Consider the following 20697-nt stretch of genomic DNA (forward strand, 5'->3'; position numbering starts at 1 on the left):
TGGTGAGATTAGGACTTGGAGACTTCAAAACTCAGACTCTTGGTTATTGGCCCAACGCTACGCGGAATAGTGTGTCACGTCTTGCTGGGCCTTGCTTCGCATCTTTTCCATCATCAGTTAATTTGGCTTGCCTGAAGTTGGAGGCTGTAGGCCACAGTATAGAAGACTTTTCATTGTAAACGTGTCTCCAGTTGGTTGTTTGGATGCTTTAGCCTGCTGTGGCTTTTTTGGGGAGAAATATTCATAAACTCGTTTTGACTGGAAAACAAGCGCTCTTCAAAAGTTACAGAGCATTCCCAGGCATATTAATCTAGACTGACTTCAAAGAGCATTACACCCTAGCAAGTGTGTGAGGAAGTATAGCCTTAATCAGGAAATGGATAATCTAAAGTGTGGTAAGCGAATTAAACCTTAAAGGACTGCAGGCTCATCCCCTCTTAGGAGTCTGAGACTTAATATAATGAGGGGAGGGGAGAACCAAGCTTGTGAGATTTCATACATACAATATGGGTCATCCGTGAATAGACTGTTCCTCAACCTTTACATCACTCTGTTATTTAAAGGTCTATAATTTAAAAGGACTGGGAACACTTGCATAATTTTGTTTCTCTGTCTAATCTTGCCCTTTGTTGATTGTGTTTTTATACATGGTACTCATTTTTGCTGCTTTGGCTTGCTTTCTCAGCTGCTAGCATGCTGAAATATAATTTGCTTTATTTGTTTTGTTTTTTTAACAATTTTGCTTGGTATTGTCGAAGGCTTTCACGGCCGGAATCACTGGGGTGCTGTGTGGTTTCCGGGCTGTATGGCCGTGTTCTAGCAGCATTCTCTCCTGACGTTTCACCTGCATCTGTGGCTGGCGTCAGATCCTCTGAAGATGCCAGCCACAGATGCAGGCGAAACGTCAGGAGAGAATGCTGCTAGAACATGGCCATACAGCCCGGAAACCACACAGTACCCCAATTTTGCTTGGAATTGTTATTACCTCGCACGGCTGGGCCACCAGGCCAACTTGTGGGCCCAACAAACTCTAAACCTTTCTGGAAACAAAGCGGGTTTTGTTCTGGAGTGGGGACAAAAGTTTCCATCGCGTGCCCGAGTACCTGAAGAGCAGCATGTCCCCTGCCTGACCTCACGGCATCAGGGACTTTCTGGAAGTGCAGTGCCAACTCTGCTCCGCTGAAAGATTTTTTAGGTAACATGTCTGACTATACAAGCATCCGAGATCGATGGTGTCATCATTTAACTTTCTATCTCTGCTGTTCTGACAAGACGTTTCAATGGTGGGGCTCACCATTTCCTGGCAGGCATTTATGAACCAGAAAGGAGAACGACAACCATTTCTAATCGACCAGTTTTACCTCTTAGAACCAGCAGCATTGTGTTCATGTCAGAAACTACTGGCTGAGGGGGAAAACACACCTTTCTCTAAATTGAATTCATTGTTATATGGTAATGCTCCCCCAGAACAAAGCAGACAAATGCAGCTTAAGAGAAAAGTCAGCGTGGAATGGCTGGCTCTAATGAAATACTCCATGCCTTCCCAAGGCGACTGTACTGAAGATTGTGTTCTGCTTTTCTGTGGTGAGGTCCAAATCTGAAATAAAATCCTCCTAGAACAGTAAGGGAATGAGTGAGAAAGCTGTACTAAGGCAGTGATGTTCCATTCTGCTTGAGGGACGCTGCGGCATCCCAGAAGTATGAGAGGCAAACACAGTGGCTTTTGCTGTGTTTTTTTCCCCCTTTCCCCAATAGGCATATCAGTTTCTGCTCTGCATACTGACTCTTGCAGAAGAGAATAATTTCCTCACAGTTGCTAGAAAATTTTTTAAAAAGATACCTTAGCAGTCTTGAGGCTGTTTTGTGGGGAGCAGGCTGTGATCAATCGATTGGAATTCTGGATCACACAGAAATATATTCTGTCCCTTTTATCTAAAATACACCTGTGGTTTCCACACTTGGGTTGCTTTCACACACACTGAATAATGTGCTTTCAAACCATTTTCAGTGCAATCATTTGCAGGCAGATTTCCCCATTTCTCACAGTAAAATCCAGTCTGAAAAGTACCTTGAAAGTGCATTTATTCAGCCTGGCTGAAAGTATGCGTTGTCATTGCTGTCCTGTGCAATCTTATTAATGAGCAAGTTCCCATAAATTCAGTTGGACTTACTCAGTGGTAGAATCCAAACATTTTAATAACAGGTTCCGATGGTGGTGGGATTCAAACAGTGGCGCCGCCGCACACATGCACCTCCAATCCCTATTGGGCAGGGAGGTTGCTTTAGTAACCCCTTCTCGGCACTCAGAAAAAATTAGTAACCACTTCTACAGAAGTGGTGAGAACTGGGGTGCTGTGTGGTTTGTGGGCTGTATGGCCGTGTTCTAGCAGCATTCTCTCCTGACGTTTCGCCTGCATCTGTGGCTGGCATCTTCAGAGGATCTGAATGCTGCTAGAACACGGCCATACAGCCCGCAAACCACACAGCATCCCAGTGATTCCAGCCATGAAAGCCTTCGACAATACATTGTGGTGAGAACTGGTTGGATCCCACCTCTGTACTCGCAAGTAAGTGAACACAGACTTGTAGGTGACAATACTTTAGTCAATGGGTGCTACATTGAAGCCATCCTAAAAACAATTTACAGAGGCTAAAGTTACCTATTTGCTCCAGTGAATACAGTGCAATCAAACGGACAGTACTGGACTGGAAACCTGGGTCAAAAGCTACAAGGCTAGGATCCAATTGTCCAAGAATTATTCAGAATACTGCAGCCATTCTGCCATCTTCACCATTTTCGATAGAGCTAATGTATTTGCGTAATGAATATAGGTCTTGCAGGCATACCATCTGTGTTGGCGCTCTCTGTGAGCATTCTGCTTTATACAAAATAAGGCCAAGGCATCTGTTTAACTGCACGAGAACCTGCAGGAGTTTGCCATACCTGATTGCTTTTTATTCACCTTAGGTGTTAAAAGACCTTGAAGCAATAGGGAGAAACAAAGGCTCAAAGGAAAGGGTTGCCACTGTTTTAGATGTATGGCTGCGTAGTTATTAGGAAGAAAATCTCAAGAGTTTTGAGAGTAGGGACAAGAAGGTTCAGTCACTAGCACTGAAATGTCAAAACATATGTGCTGCATGCACACATGCTTTTGTGTTCAGTTCTAGGTGCTTTCTGGCCTTGTATAGTTGAGGATGAAGCTTGCCAGGAAGTGCAGCAGCAGGTCTGTGGGTGGGAATGTGGGAGAGGGATTACACCAGCTGCTGCATCACATACCTTTTGGTAAAAAACAAACAAACTTGAAAGTGACGTAGGTAGCTCTAGCAATCACCAGAGACTCTGTGGTTTTACCACACAGTTTTCAATGATTCCTAGAGCTATCCCACTTTTAACTGGAAGTGATCCCCCACCCTCTAGGACCAATATACTTACAGGACCATCTCTCTTCTTAGCCTGTGGAATACTTTAGTGCTCCTGGGAGACTTACAGACTATTCCCTTAGGGAGGGAAGTTGGGTCTGTGGCCACTTGAATGAAATAATGCAAACAATTTAAGCTTTTAAAGACTAAGGCTTTTTAAGAGAAGTTTTGGCAAAGTTGTTCTAATATCTTATTCTCAGGAGATGATATTTTAAAATGCCTGTTCTTGTTGGAAACTGCTTTGGGCGACACAGAAAAGTAGTAGATAAATGTCTTAAATATATCACATAGAGGTGATGCTGTCTGGAGGGCTATTACTTTAAATTGGATTGTTCTTGATTCATGATTCATGCCGGTGGAGGTGCTTTTCCACCCATGTGCGGAAAGGGCCCATGATTGGTTGCAGACCACTGGTGTCGCTGTTGACTACAGTGCAGTTGCTGCGTTCCTAGTTCCTTGGAGCTGGACCTTTGTCTCTCTGCTGAGAGAACAGTGGATACTGCAGAGTCAGTATGATGTACTGGTTAAAATTTTGGGCTAGGATCTGGGAGACTCAGGTTCAAATCCTCATTCTCACAGCTTGCCCTTGGGCTAATCACTCTATCTTAGCTTGACCTACCTCACTGGGCTTTTGTGAGGAGAAAACGGGAGGGCATAATATTGTAAGCTGCTTTAATTCTCCATTTGGAAGATGGGATATAAAAACATATACATTTTAAAAGATGCTGACTAGCTATATATAAGAGCAGTACCCTACTTGGATCCAGTGGGCCATGAACACTGACAGGTTCAAGTGGCTGCAACTGGGATGTTCTTGTATTGAAGCCCTTTGAAAGATCAGCACACTGAAGAGGCTGGTGGCCTAGGTAAGATAGGAAGCCCCCCAAACCTAGAACTGTCAATAGTAGATTTGCTGAGGTTGGAATAGAATACATTTGTATGGAGGTGAAGGTTTAAGACAGTCCCCCTAGCAAAATGTGTTCATAATGCAACTGTCTGTTTTGTTCAGAATTCCTTATCTATGTTGTGTAAGAAAGTAATAATAATAAAGGTGGCGAGAAGAGAAAAGGATAAGCAAGGTGGGAGCATAGCTGATGCTGAAATTGGTTATCTGAAATGTACCTTTAGAGCACTGATGTTATCACTTATTCTTCCTGGATGCAGTGCAAGTGTATTGTATAATTCATGTTTATGCTTTCCAAAAAGCATATGAAAATATTTTCTTTTGAACAAAGCATGATGTATACCTAGGAAACTCTGGTAACTGAATGAGCAGGGCATTCTGGAAATTTGGACTATTCTAGTGGGATGTGTCCAAAATATTTCCGCAAATTGCTGTAATTGCATCTGAAAAGTGTAATTCAGTCTCCATTTAGCACAGAGAGCTGGACTGTGTGTGATTAATTATTAAATATTTCAATAGTGCATAAAGTAATAGTGTACCCAGAATGCAATGTTAATAAAACAATTTATCAAGAAAAGGAATATGTTACTTGATTTAGTTGCAATTTGGAATGACTTTATTACTTTTGTTTGATGGGATTGTAGTTGGTTTAATGTTTATTTCTTAGTCTTACATATGCTGTGAGCAACTGTGAGCTGTTGGGAGAGGTTAGGGCAAAAGTGTTTCAAATAAATTATGAATTGACACAATGAACTAACATAAGAAGGCTCCCAAAAGATAATGAATTGACATTAATTTCAATATGTGATAGTCACCATAGAAGCACCTCCATGGCATATTTCTGATCCTCTCAAATAAGCTTTTATCATGTTAGTCAGTGATGTGACTATTGCTACTGAAGTCAATGGTGACTGCTGGCAGGAGTGGAGGTCAATTTGGTGGTAGAGCTGTCAGGTTTCAGGCTTATTCTTAGGGCTTCAGGGCAGCTCGGTGAAATCTCAGGGACATCACGTAGGCTTGGAGATTCGGGTGCAACAAATACTGGATTCAGCTTGAATCTGGGCGCATTCAGGCATATCCAGGCAAAAATCGGCTGAATATGTCCTGCCCGAATATGCACAAATCCGAATGCAAGGTATTCCGTCTTTTTGTGGGTATTTTTTGGTGTTTTTTCACATTTCGGCCTGCAGGGGGCACATTTTTAAAGCTAATTTCAAGGTATCATCTAGAGACTGTTCTGATGATACCACCTGAGTTTGGTGAAGTTAGGTTCAGGGGGGCCGAAATTATGGACCCTCAAAGGGGTACCCCCCATCTTAGCTCCCATTGGAAACAATGGGAGATGGGGCACCCCCTTTTGGGATCCATAACTTTTGCCCCCCTGAACCTAACTTCACCAAATTTGGGTGGTATCATCAGGACACTCTCTAAAATTTTGGTGCCACTAGCTTTAAAAATTCCCTATAATTTTGGTGCCGCTAGCTTTAAAAAATTCCCTATAATTTTGGTGCCGCTAGCTTTAAAAATTCACCCTCGCCGGCCAAAATGCAAAAAAATACAAAACAAAATCAGACAGACCCAACTTTTTCGAGTACACCTGAATATTCGAGTATATCCAAATATGTTATTTGTCTTATTCGGGCATACAGATAATTTTAAGCCTGAATAAATCCAAATCCAAATTTTACCAAATTTCTATGATATTGACCAAGCCTAGTCATCAGCAAGCCCACATATTTCTTAGTTTTTAAAAAGAATTCTATTCATGGTTAAAGCAGCCCCAGTAGCCCATCCTCGACCGATCTTGTCACAGATCAGCCACAGTTAGTACTTGGATGAGAGATCATTAAGGATGAACAAAGTTGCTATGCAGAGGAAGGCAATGACAAATTGCCTCTGTTCATCTCTTGCCTTGAAAACTTCGTAAGTCTTTGGCTTGATGGGGCATACACATATGCATGCTTACTTGCGATAAATACTGCAGGAGTGAATGGGAGGCCATAATTGAGTACTCACAGCTCAACTCCCTTTTTATGGTAGTTAATCCTGTGTACTATTTATTTTAAAAAAGAGATGTCATTTATTTATTTACTTCTGGAACTTAGACCTGTGCAGAGGCCTTAGAGCAGCTTACAAAATTGAAAACTGCAATAAAAATAACATCAAATAGCTCCACTTCATATACAAACAATGTAAAAAATACCATAAAACAAAGTACCAGAACACAAAATTAAACAGTAATAAAACAATATCTAATAGCTACTCATCACGTAAAACAATAGTAAAAACACCATAAAACAAACTACCAGAATATTAACCACCCACATACCCACCCCCACCCCAGATGGTGAATAGGCTATCTATCTCTTCAAAGAGACCTGATTGTGATTACACAATCCACATCATGGCTATTTGTGTGTGTGTGTGTGTGCGCGCACGTGCGCGCGCCTGATGGTGCCATGACACCCAGCATAGTAATAGCTCCTCTTGCTCTTTTTTTTTAGCCTGCAGGAAAGCTGGTAAGATCGAACCCTTTATTCCTTCAACTGTGTAGAAGCAGTACCATTAGTATTGTAATCTGTGTGACATCATTGGACCCTGTTGCCTCAGTCACACATGTTCGGATGTTGACAGCCCTACAAAATCCAGAATTTATTCTAGAGATGCTGAAGATCTTAACACGCTGCTCTTATAGAAAGTATATAAGTAAAACATCTGCTGGTACAGGCACAACAAATCACCAGAGGGGGTCATTGCATAGTTTCAAGTTCAGTCCCGACTCCCCAGAATTTCTTGTCAAAGTTTCCCAGTAGGACCTTTGCATATGATAGCAGATTGCCATTGAAAGCTCTGACCAAAATATACTAATGGTCTTACGAAGGCAGCTTCAATGTACAAATACTCCTATCATATTTCTACAACAGATTAAACCATCTATTTGTATGATTTTTTAAAATGATTGTTTAAAAAATATAAAGCAGCTTGAAGTTAAGTCTTGGGACTTCTCTAGTTCTCTCTCTAAAGCTTCTCTACTACTTTTAAAGTTTGAATAGAGCCATTTAATTAATCAAATGCTAATTTTTTTGTCTTCAGAGTGCATCTTGCAAAACCCATTTCATGCTAATTCGCCGTATATGTTTATTAAATGTATTTATTAACTTTCTGGCCATGCAAAGCTTACCAGTCTGATTAGCTCTGTAATGAAAACTACCCAACTTCCTATGAAAAGACAGATTAAATTCCCTCTCCAATTTTCAAACCTAGAGCTGAGTGGTAGACTCCAATTGACAAATAGAATGCAAGGGGGAGATACAAGTGCTCGATACTTTCCCCAAGGGTAAGATCAAAGAATTTTGCTTTACTTGCGCTGGGAATAAAATGCTGCAAAGTAAGATAGGAAGGGGGGAAAGATGAAAGCTCAGACAAGATCAGATATGTGTGTACTACAGAGGAAGCAATTAAAATCCTAGACAGATTTTTACAAGAATTCAGGAGCACACAAAATGCCCATCATCACTGATAACATCCCGACATACAAATTTCATTCTGTATAGCCACGCGATATTATTTATTTTTCTTTAAAATATTTACATATTTTCTTTAAAATATTTACATCACCTATCCTTTGATGGGTGTTGAAAAACTAACTCCTTTCATATATATTTACTTACTACTAACATAAAATTCATGCTTAGACTGCTAAGCCTAAATGCAAATTCATCTAATTTTGCAGGGGATATCTCCTTAATAAATAGAACCCCCCACCCCAGAAATATATGAAGTAAGCTCTTCTTCCTCATAAAGGTACTGCCTCAGAAGGCAAAAGCCAGACCTGATCATACAGTTTCTGCCATTTTCCTTTTACAAATACCAGTGTGGAGGAAGAAGAGTTACGTAAAACTTAATACAGGATTTGCCAGCCAGGGGGTAGAATAAACACTGAGGGGCTTTCAATCAGTTCAAACACACTAGATATGGGACTGTGAAAGAAGACAAATACATTCTCTTTTTTAGCACATTCTCCTCAGCCGTCCTACCATGCAGGTGGAAAAGTGGCCCTCAGACATGTTAGCAATGAAACTTTACCAAGGCACAAGTGCAAAGCTGCTCAAGGGATTGCTTGAGTCAGGTAGCTAAAATTTTGCTGGACTGTGCCCTAAGAGAACAGAACTGACTTGTTCATTTTTTTCAATTGGAATGAGTAATTACTCTTCACAAAAGATGGTTTTTTGAATCTGATTAATGTATTGCAGTGAATGTCAAATCATCCATGATCAGTATTTTTACAATCCTTGACTTGGGACACTGACAATTATTTTATTTCTGGTGCAGACTTCCAGATGTGCATTATTGGAAATGTTTGTCAGTTTTCTTCTTCAGCATCTTTAATCCCAGAATACAGGGTCTTTGAAGATAAACAGGAAGGCAGATGCTGTCTGCATTGTCTGCTTCGGAGAATGACTTAATTGCATTGGTGTGTTTGTGTGGCAGTATATATACTGCCATTTGAAACTGCATTGGGTTTTTTCTATAAAGCAAAGGTAGATCTACTTGGAACTTTCTGATTAGAGATCTATTTTCATTTTAAAGGTATTTTCTCTGGAAATGTAATTGCTGAAATGCTATCTGAAACACTGTGGGAAAATGATAATTGGAATTCATCATTGTTCTGGTTTGAATCAAATAACCTGATCTTATCATCTAATTTTTTTCCCCTTCAGACTTTCGAACTCATCTTTAGTGTTTGAATTGATGTTGGTACCTCAGAATCTCCAATCAGGAAAGTCATTTCTGTTAATGAAAGGAAATAGTTGGTCTGAGTGGGACATATTTGTCTCCATCAATGTTCATTTGGTTTCATCTTGTGTTTTTGCCTTGTTCCAGCTGATATCCTTTTAACTAGAATTTCGGGTCTTCCTGCATGCAAAGTATTTGCATTTCTGAGCTAAGGCATTTTTCTGTCAAGACTCCCGACATATTTAACACAAAGATCTGGACCCCTGGAAAACGCACAGCAGCCAGTTCTGGGCAAGGTTCTAGAATTATATACGCAGTTCATTCAGGGTACTTTAAATCACACAGGGGAACTTCATAGTGTTGAGTAGCTGGCATGTAACATTGATTTTATATGTTTTTAAGAACTCAATTATGTTTACTATCTGAAAGCATTTGACAGATGTAATTGAATAATTAATATTTGGCAGTTGTTTAGCCTGTGAGGGGTCAGGTTCCAATCCTGCCAAAAATCAAACAAATGTGTGAATCAAACAATTTGTAAAAATTGCCCAGTAACAGTTCAACCATAATTCTGAACACGTTTATCTGAGCATAAGTCTCATTGAGCTCATACATAGGATTGGGCTGAATATGAATTGTCTTTTTCACAGAAATGGGAAACTCACCAGCTGTCCCCTTGCCATGACATACCCTCTATAGATACAAGCAGAACAAGTTTTTGATGTTAGCTTTATTTTCGTCATTTTACAGTGTGTATTTTTTTTTTGAGATTGCACATTTTTCTATAGTGGGATGTAGCTCCTCTATTCCCGCAGGCTATGTGCTGTTTAAACAAAACTTGCAAACTACAGTTCAGTTATTGCAGTTCATGCTATCTATGATGGCACATAAATCATCCTGTTCTTTTAAAGCCAGGAAATGCTGGGAGCTCTAGTACTCAGCGAGGAATTCTTTCTTCATGGATTTATCCAATCTTTTCAGCAAAATGCATGAAAAACTATTTTTGGGGTTGATTTCAAATGTAGAGAAACAGAGAAAGAACCTTTGCGATATAAGCAGTACCAGAAAGCATTAAAAGATCACATCTAACTATCAAGAAGATAATCTTTGGCAGTTGTACTTCCACTGAAGGAAATTATTTCTTTTGAAGAATAAAGCCCACTTCAGTTTTATGAAGCCAATCAACTATTTTTTAATGTCCAGGACATTACTTTTAATTCCCTTTTCTCTGTATGTGCATGGCGTTGTACAGAGATGCTTTCCCTTGCATTCCTGAAAGGAGAGATGTCTTCTGAGGCTTTGGAATCAACTTTTTGTATTATATTCTTTTTTTCCCAAATTAATTAAACCAGCATTATTCTACACATGGAACTGATTCCTATACCCTGACCTTGGAATACTTTTGCACCAGCATGGAAGTGCTGTGAGGAACCACCAGGGATTTATGAGCTTCATGGAGATAACTTGGTTTCTTTGATCTTGGAGTTCTCTTCCAGGGTCAGGAAGACAAAGGCATCAGAAAATGTAATTGAGCGAGCGGTGGTGGTCATTGGTGGTCCAGGTCACCCAGACAGCCCAGGCAGCTTTTTACCATCTGCGGCAGGCACGGCAACTGGCCCCTTATCTCTCCCGTTCTGATCTGGCCGTTCTGATCTGGCCACTGTGATCCATGCCATGGTCACCTCTAGATTAGACTACTGTAACTCGCTCTACGCGGGCTTACCTTTGGCCATGATCCGGAAACTGAAACTCATACAGAATGCGGCAGCCAGACTCCTTTCTGGAGCAACAGCGAGGGACCGGATTACTCCGGTCCTATACCAACTGCACTGGCTGCCGATCGAGTACCGGGTCATGTTTAAAGTTTTGGTTTTGACCTTTAAAGCCATTCGCGGCCTTGGCCCTGCATATCTAAGGGACCGTCTCTCCCTATATCGCCCTTCTAGGCCCCTCCGTTCATCAGAGGCGGACCTACTGGTAATCCCTGGCCCCTTAGGCGATCCGCTGGCTGCTACAAGGGCCAGGGCTTTTACGGCTCTGGCCCTACCTGGTGGAACAGGCTTCCAGGTGAGATCAGGGCCCTGCGGGATTTACAAAGTTTCCGCAGGGCCTGTAAAACGGACCTGTTCCGCCAGGCGTTTGGCCAGCCGGGATGATATCAACCGCGATAAAAAGCAAACATCTGGCCTCCCGTGGGTTCATAAAAGGGGGAATAGAATAGCTGAAGCCATCTCTAGTTTAATATTTTATGTATTTTATGTATTTTAATTAACTTATATATATGATGTTTTACATTTTTATTTTGTTGGAAACCGCCCTGAGCCTTCGGGGAGGGCGGTATACAAATACAATAAATAAATAAATAAATAAATAAAAGGCAAATGACAGCTTTGCACTCCCAAAGTACCCTCTTCCCCATGCCAGGCCATACAGAGTGTAAGTGAAAGAGAGGATAACATTTTAGGAAACATCCATGGCAATGGTGGCGAACCTTTGGCACTCCAGATGTTATGGACTACAATTCCCATCAGCCCCCGCCAGCATGCTGCTGGCGGGGGCTGATGGGAATTGTAGTCCATAACATCTGGAGTGCCAAAGGTTCATCACCACGGCTCTATGGGGTGGCAACAAGTCACATGTTTACAAAATACCACAAAGTCCAGATGGATGAATTTTATCATGGGGAAATGTCTTCTGTGCATTTGCATGTAAGTTCGATGACCATCTGAGGCCTACTGTTTTCAGTGGAGTTATTTGCACCTAGGCATGCTTAGCCTAGCATTCACCCAATAATTGGATGGATAGAAAACTGGCTGAGACCCAGTGCCTTTAGAACCGCTTGAAGAAGAATGACTACAATGACTAGGAAATGGAAAATGGGTAGAGTTGCCAATGTGGAAAATTATTGGAGAATTGAGAGTGGCATCTGGGAGAAAACAGAGTTTGTAGAGGGGAAGGATGTGATGCCATAGAATCAGATCTCCCAAGCTTCCCTGTTATTCAGGAGAACTGTTCTCTGTGGTCTGGACATCAGTTTTAATTCCTGGAGAACTCATGTGACAACAGACTTATTTTATCTACCACTAGTTGTGTTTTCAAATCTCATGAAATTGGATTCATGTGTACCCCAGTTCAGATCCAAGGACTCAGCAACACCATGCTGTCCATAATCTTCAAACTATCATTGTTATCTAGGAACCGTGGAGCAAAATAATAATCCTCACATGTATATTTATTTATTTTAGTAATTTTTATCCCACTCTTCCCCTAAGGAGCTCAAAGTGGAATATAACATTTTCCCCACTTCTGTTCTCACAAGAACCTTATGAATTCTGTTCAGCTGAGACAGAACGATGCCTCCAAGGTCAGCCATGAAGAATTCTTTTTCTCGCTCTTTTTCATATTTCTCTTCTTCTTCTTCTTCTTCTTCTTCTTCTTCTTCTTCTTCTTCTTCTTCTTCTTCTTCTTCTTCTTCTTCTTCTCCTCCTTCTCTCTCTTCTCATCTTTCTTTTCATCTCTCTCTCTTTCTTTCTTTTATCTATCTCTCCATCTATCTACATCTTTTCATCTTTCTCCCTTTCCTTCCCTTCCCAGAACTGCAGATCCTATCTTTCTCAGAACATCTTTACATTATTATCAATATTACTAGATCTCAAGAGCGCAAAAAAAAAAGTTCATCTCCCACACACTACATTAGTCTTCACAGGCCTTTCTTTTCCAATATAGTGGGGGGAAATTATGAGAACTGGTATCTTTTTTTAATTTTCTTTTTTTGCGGGGGAGGCTGAGAGAAGAATTACAGTAGGGAGATGATCAATAATTGAAAAATTTTGAATGGAGATGCATGTGTGGAGGGAACACAGTGTGTTGCTTTGATACAGTTATCTGAAAAAGGGGGTGTCTGAGGTTTGGCAATTTTAGTTCTTGCTCCAGGCACCATTTTCTGTAGCTATGCCCTTTGATAGAATGTTAGCATCCCCATAATGCAAGCAAGGGATTGCGGTTGTGACAATAAGACCTTGATGGAGGCTGCCTAGTGAGTTCATGACTGAGGTAAAAATTTGCGGAATTGTCCTTTACAGAATTACTCTAGTCAGTGGGTTTAGACTGCTTAAACTGTTTAAAATTGTGCAGTTGGACAAGAGACTTTCCATCTCAGGGTGTTTTGTGTACTACATTACTCTTGGTCTTCTGGAATCCATTCATTCAGATAGATTCACCAGAGATCAGTGTCCCATAATAAAAGTAATCTTTGGTGCATATTTGGTGATAGGAAAATATACGTGCTGTAAGGTCATGGATCGCAAACACTAGGTGCTTATCAAAAATGCTGAACAGGCCTTGAATTGGGCTAGCTAGATACATAATTATCAATACAGAAGTTGGTATAATATCTTTTTTTTTCTTTTAGGGACGATGGGCTGTCTTGCATTGAAGAAGACTCTAATGGACATATTTCATGCTTGTTAATTTTGTTTGGATGACCTCAATCCACAAGCTATCTTTGAATTGGCAGAAGGATGTGACTTACCGGAGTAATGAGTGGTTTGCCAAGGAATTTTCTGCTGATCAGTGTGTAACTTCAACTCTCCAGAGAACCATGCTCAGGGGCTAATGTAGTCAAAGAAAGTTTTTCCAACCATAATAACTGTCATTTGAAATTTGAAAATGAGTACACCAATGGTTCCAAACAAGTCATGCTACAATCTAATACAGGGCAATAGAAATGAGATGAAAAATAACAATGAAAACACGACTGTTGGAGACACAAATGCCAATCAAATCACGTCAGAAGCGACAACATCTGGAAGGGAGGTGGGGACCAATGATTTGGCAGGAAAAACTCAATTCTTGAACATTGGTGAATCAGAAAATAACATGCAACTCGATTTGGAGCAGAACAGACTTCATGGTACTACCGGTGTGTCTGAGTTTAGGGTGCCCACTACCACCAACAAAGAACTACATAAGGATTATAGAGCTGATGGAGCTAAGGACACATCAAGGATAGTCTCAATTAGCCGGGGACATAGTTTGTCCAGTTTGAGGATTAACACAAATGAAACCTTTTCAGTGGTTCTTTCAAAAAGCGATGCTGATCTCATTCAGCATGTCTCAAAGGACACGATGCCCAGAAGGATTGAGCCTGAAGGGATAAAGCGTCTTTCCTTGGGGAGGTCAAGAAAACTTATGGCTAAAACAGAAGCTTTTGGGAAAGAATTTGTTGGCCGTGTATCAGGTAAGCGTTTGCTTTCTGCATCTCTGGATTCTATCGACACTTCACATCATTTGACTGGAGATACTGAGACATCTCAAAAACCATCAATGGACCGTTTTTTAGGTATGGCATCAGATGGAAATATTGTGCGTTATTCAAAATCTACCTCGGAAACAAAGAAAACAAATGGCTCTGCAACACAAGTGAGTGTGGACAGTGTACCAAATTTCAACACACAAAGCACATTGCATCCTTCTCATGTAGATCAACATTTAACTGTTAAGTCCAATGATATTAGGAGCAAATCAGAAGCACAATTAGATCATGAGGGTGATAAGAGAGGGAAACCAGAGTTGAGGAGTCCTCTGTCTTCACAGCCTAGGAGTCTGTGTCAGCAAAAAATGGACAGGCTTGTAATGGGTGAGTTTCTTAGATGTCAAAGGGAAGAAAATAACGTTAGGGCACAGAACAAAAAGGATTATGACTCTGAAGTACGCAAAGTGAAATTACGTCACGCCCAAGATGATGATCCACACTTAAATGAGCTGACTGACTCCACTAGCAACAGGTTATTAAGCGGCAGCAACTATTCTAGCTTAGGAAGAGGAGGTCGCCATAGTGGGAGTGAGGCAGTGAATCAAGTTAGGGAGAAATACACAGCTGAAAAGGAGGCACAAGCTGCATTCTCTTTTACTGATGATGATAAACCCAGTAGCAAACTGACACCAACAGGAATTGAAAACATGCCTGACACCGATACAGGTTGTTTTCAAGCAGTTGGTGGGCATATGTCTTTTGCACATAACATTAATCCGCCTGACATCAAACATTTAAATGATAATGAGAGTAAGCTGGGGCTAATTGAAGGGAATGGTGTACACTTTGCTGGGCTCTCCTCTGATCTCCTGCCGCGGCCAGAAGTGTTTGGTGCAGAAAGTGTTTTAGATGAACGTTCCAACATCCTGGACAACAATTTAGAAACCACGGGCTTTTCAAATCAGAGCAAGAAGACACTTATTGCTAAGAAACATGTTTCAAATGATCCCCCGGAGAGCTGTAAAGGATCAGCAAGTACAGATATCTTTGTGTGTGCCCCAACTCCTTTGCGTCCCATAGCAACCATAAATGCTAATAACCACTCCACACTGTCCAATGGCAATTTGAAAGATCTTTATGCGTTTCATGTTGACAAGCTGTCACCCACTGCAGTCCTACCTCCCCTTGATGGTACACAATTGCTAAGCTTATCCCCCAAAGTGCCTAACAAGGCTTCCTGCAATAGCGGCATCCCTAAGCCGATCCTCATACATCCCAAGGGCCCCCAGACATCTAAGAGTGATGGGGAAACAAACTGTTTTGAGAAGGCAGAAGAACATGTCGAGACAAAACCAGAAGTCCCCAAGCCCAAACACGTGAGACCTAAAATCATCACGTATATCAGAAGAAACCCCCAAGCTATCAACCAGCTTGATCATTCATTCGTCCCACCTGGATTACCCTATGGGTCCACTGCTTGTGGTATGCCAGTCCCAAAAGAAACACATAACTCGAATGAAGGAGAGATGAAGCCAGCTAACATTCTCTATGACAAGTTTAAACCTGACTTTCAGAAACCTCGGATTTACAGTTCTGGACTCGTAGTGTCTGGCATTAAAACCTCTGGCCACCATTTCAGTCAAATGGGTGAAAAGTTTCTACAGGAGGTAAGGCACAGCTACATATGATCTTTGCATTCATCCACTGGCTTTCCCAGTGGAATATAAAGCGCATGAGACATTTGGATTATTGAATGTGTGCGTTAAACAATGTAGTTTTACATTACCATGTGATGTAAAAAAGAAAATGCTTCCAGTATAGACCACTTACTTAAATTTGGGGGTTTTTTTAATCCTATACGTTTTCCCGAAAATAAGACCTACCCTGAAAATAAGCCCTAGCATGATTTTTCAGGATTTTTGGAGGATGCTTGAAATATAAGCCGTACTCCAAAAATAAGCCCTAGTTACAGATTCCCCGGCACAGCTGATCTGGTCATGTGGGGGGCAGAAAATCATGGGAAAAATAAGACATCCCCTGAAAATAAGCCCTAACGCATCTTTTGGAGCAAAAATTTATATAAGACCCTGTCTTATTTTCGGGGAAACACGGGTATCTGCTTTTTGTGTTTTTTAAAAATAGAGAATAGAATGACCCATAATCTTTATTTGGTTGATTTTAGAATATTGCAACCAATGGCTGGGGGGAAGGGATTGTAACTAATGCCATCCATTTTACCATGGCTGCTGAAGAGGGATTTTCTCAAGAGCACTATTAGTTGTAACAGATGAGACTGAATGGATCCAACAATCATAAACTTTTCATAGCTCCTTCTCCTTCTCCAAAGAGTATTCCTTAGCTGGTTCACTCTGTTCCTAGGAAACCTTCACTTGTTCTCTTCTCCTGTTACAGAAAAGCACTGGTCAGTGGGTCTGCTGCAATCATGCAAATTACATTTTTTTAAAAGTGGTCTGTTTTACATCTTTATGTTCACAGAAGCTATGTTATCACATATAAAAGCTAATTATTTGCATTATTTGCACATGCTTTGGGCCTCCTCCCCATGGCACCATCCACCTGGCTGGTGGAGAATTACCAGGCTTAAAATGAGGCATAGGCCTTGATGTTGCTGTTACAATGACATCACTTCTGGAAGTGATGTCATCAGATCACTGACAACAAGAGAGACACTCTGGTATTTGGACAAAACTCTATGGTCAAAATAGCCTCCACCAAAGAATTTTTGCCCTAATACCAGAGCATTTCCCTTGCCATCAGGATGAGAGTGTAATCTCAGCTTGTGGGTTCTGTGGGGCAGAACTTGGAAGGAGTTTGCAACAACTAAATTTTAAACAAAAAGGTTTACTTTCTTTAGCATATGACAATTATCAAACATTAACATTTAACTTAACACTCCAAAGTTCTGTTCAAGTTTCATTCCAAGTCCTTCTAATTACAGTCTGATAATGCCAAGTCCATTCTTCCTGCTGGTGGTTGGCTCATGGAGACTTCTGAGGCTAGGTGAACTGGATTCAAGATGATGAAGGTCCCCAAAAGAATTCTCACCAATTACATATACAAAAACCCTGAAACAATAAATTCTAACATTTACAATATAGCAAAAATAAACAACTCCCCACTACTTCCCAACAACATTGCAGTTACCTTGAGTCTCCATCCCTTTCTGGGTCAACCCATTCTGAACATAGGGGTTACAAGAGCACATCATTTCCAGAAGTGACATCATTGCACAGACGATGTTGAGGCATAGGCCCCATTTTAAGCCTAATAAGACCCTCATATAGGCTCACCAACTGAGTGCCAGGGGTTATCTTGTAACTCTAGTAACAAGGTTGGATATTATAGTTTGATAAAAGAGTAGCCTAGCTACCACAACAAGCTAAATGTCTATTGAACCTGGCAATTTCTGTGAACCAAATCCTAAGACAATATATGAAATAAAAACGGAGACATTGGCTGAACCCTATATCGTAAGCTGTGATGTGTAATTCTGAGTAAACATATTGTGCATATAGGATGGAGAGAAGGAATACATTATTTATTCAATATACTTTAAAATATTTTCCCCAAACAGAATATTAAATGTTTTATTTTTGTAAAAAAAAAACCAAATTTCTGCTAAACAATATGTATTCCTTTTAAGAAAAATAATATTTGCATGAGTCATCTTTAAATTTAGGGAAACCGTTTTCTATTTCTGTGAACTTCTCTGCTGTGTTACCTACAAAAGATAGAAGCAAGCAAGCTTGCCGTCTTGCATAGATAAGCAAGGCTGATTAAAAATGCATTAACTCTGTATTTGCAGAATCCCTTTCTAATTTTAAAAATAATTTATTGTTGCTGCATTCACATCTGATACAGCAGGATTATGTAAAGTGTATGATGAGTTCTTGGCAAAATATGTTAACTGGAGAAAATTTTTAGTTGGGATTACTTTTTGGAAAGAATTTCTAGAGAGAATCCAGCAGCCATGAATGTAAAGACAAGCCAAAAGATCTTCCAAAGTGAAATAATTTCATTTATTTATTCATCGATGGACTAGTTTCCATAACAAAATGGAATGTGCTGATTGACCTTTATCATAATTTATTAAAATGCATTTTAAAAACCTGCAAAAACTCACTAAATTTATTTAGATATAATTAACTGTTTCGAGGCTAGAATTAATGGTTGAACATTTGTGCATTAAATAAAGATAAAATACAGATGTCAGGCCCAGATAATGTTCTCTGTATATTATCTTGCATATCTCACATGAAATAATCGGGACAAAACTCCCAAGGGTTGGATGTTATGATTTCCTTCCACTAAGTTGGCTCCCTATGGCAACTGTCGGAAGGACTGTGGGTGAAGATGTGGGGGCATGATGCTGACTGTAGCATCATATCACTTCTGATTTAAAGATGTAAGTGACTCCAAGCAGTGGAATACTCTAGGAATCACTAGAAACTCTGTTGTTTTATTATAAAGTTCCTGGTGATTCCTAGAACTACCCCATGTCACTTCCATTATTTCACTGGAAGTGAGGTGATGCTGCAGCCAGTGTCACAGGATTTTTAATTTTTTCTTCTGCTGCTGGTGGTGGACAATGGGAGTGGGGAGCAAGGGTTCCCCCACCCTGATCAGTGGTTTGGCACTCCTACTCCAATTATTCCCTTCCATCAAACTCCTGTGCAGATCACCTGTCACATGCTGAGTTACCAGAGGGAGAGTGGGCACAAGTGATCCGGACCTGTTTGTCCGCCTCAGTGCAATAGTAGAGTCATAGGATAGGAACAGTATGAATGCTCAGAGGAAATGCCCCCTTACTGTAGTAAGCAGCATTCTGAAAGCAGCATCACTCATCATGGAGAGGAGGGACAAATGTGCATGCTCTGCCTATGTGCATTTGCATCATGCAGATGACTTAGCAATTGTGCACAGGTAGGGGTCAGGCCAGCACATCCATGTCTGCTCTCTTTTCACCTGCAGCAGGTCAACACACGGATGGGTCATCTGCACAGAGCTTAAGACTTCCTCCAGCAAAGTTTTCCTCCATCAGTAAAGTCATTTCATCTTTTTCCACTAAATGACGTGCTTTGTCCTTGAAGGAAGACTGAGTAGAAGATAATCACTGGATCCAGTGTAGCAGCAGGCAATCTTGGAACCCAACTCTAAATAATTTTAATTTATGCCAACAGAAAACCAGGCTGTCAAGATCTAAGGGGGTTCTACCTGCTTCCCAACTGCCTATATATTCTTTAAAATACAATAACATAGTGCGTCAACGTCAACAGCCATTTTTACAACAGAGCTAATTAACTACTTTGGGTTGTCATGCATATTTAGCTTCTGGCAAGTGTTTTGATTTAATTTTTAGAATAAATTTATCTCTGTTTTCCCAGCTGTTTTTTTTGTTAAAATCAAGATAAAAATGTCAGTAGTGATTTGTGAGATAATGGCTTGATGAATGGGTGTAGCTTAAATAGGAATTCAGCAGCAACTTTAAACAGTACCCAAGCAAATGGAAAGGTATGTCACTTTCTTGAATTTTGTGCAGGAGTAGCAAAGCACTAACAAAACAGATTTCTTGGATTATTTCATATTTTAGACAAGTTTTTAAATAACTTCTCTATGCATTCTGCCAAAAAAAGTGCAATTGGGATGGAAATTCACATCCAATTGCGTTGTTTGACTTCATATAAATTTAAGATTATACATTTTGCAGGGCTAGTATTTTATGTAGATTTTGCTTTTCTATTGCTTGGTTGAATGAGATGGTGCAGGAAGGTATTCATTAATCATTCAGACAACAGCAAATTTATTCAGGATTACACATATCCAGAAAGCTTGATTCTTTTTTTTTTAGTTTGAGAATCGTATTCATAAATTATTGTATATCACTGTTCATTTATTGCTCATTAATCACACCATCTCAAGTCTCCAGTAATATTATTCAGATGATTAATATTAAATGCTTTCTTATTTGTCTTCTTAAAATATTGAGCAATGAGCAGTCTTCCTTCGTTTATTCTCCAATTAAAAATAAAGTTAATTAATTTCCCCGTTTCAGTTTCCTTTCCAGGTATCCTACTTAATGAAAAACATTTCAAAACAAACAAGTTGTTGTGAGGCTAAAATGGAAGGCAGGAAAATGATGTGAGCCACAATGTAAGCAAAGCAAATAAATAAACAAAATGGAAGCTAGAGTGCCAGTTCAATGCTAAGAACACTTTCCTGGGGACACTTTCACACAAGCAAAATAATGAACTTTCAATCCACTTTCACAATTGGATTTTGCTATTTCGCACAGTAAAATCCAGCTGCAAAGTTCATTGAAAGTGGATTGAAAGTGCATTATTCTGCATGTGTGAAAGTGTCC

At 40.2% G+C, this 20697-nt stretch overlaps 1 protein-coding gene across 1 annotated transcript in view; it reads left to right on the top strand.

Moving 5' to 3' along the window:
* Window positions 1–20697, top strand: part of MTUS2 (microtubule associated scaffold protein 2) — a 347703-nt gene that overhangs the window by 85935 nt on the left and 241071 nt on the right. The window contains exon 2 of the mRNA XM_048495114.1: window positions 13473–15982. Coding sequence (XP_048351071.1) covers window positions 13730–15982 — 2253 coding nt within the window. The 5' untranslated portion in view covers window positions 13473–13729. The remainder of the gene's footprint in view (window positions 1–13472; window positions 15983–20697) is intronic.

The sequence above is a fragment of the Sphaerodactylus townsendi genome, linkage group LG04 (assembly GCF_021028975.2).
Source record: "Sphaerodactylus townsendi isolate TG3544 linkage group LG04, MPM_Stown_v2.3, whole genome shotgun sequence".
Taxonomy (NCBI): domain Eukaryota; kingdom Metazoa; phylum Chordata; class Lepidosauria; order Squamata; family Sphaerodactylidae; genus Sphaerodactylus; species Sphaerodactylus townsendi.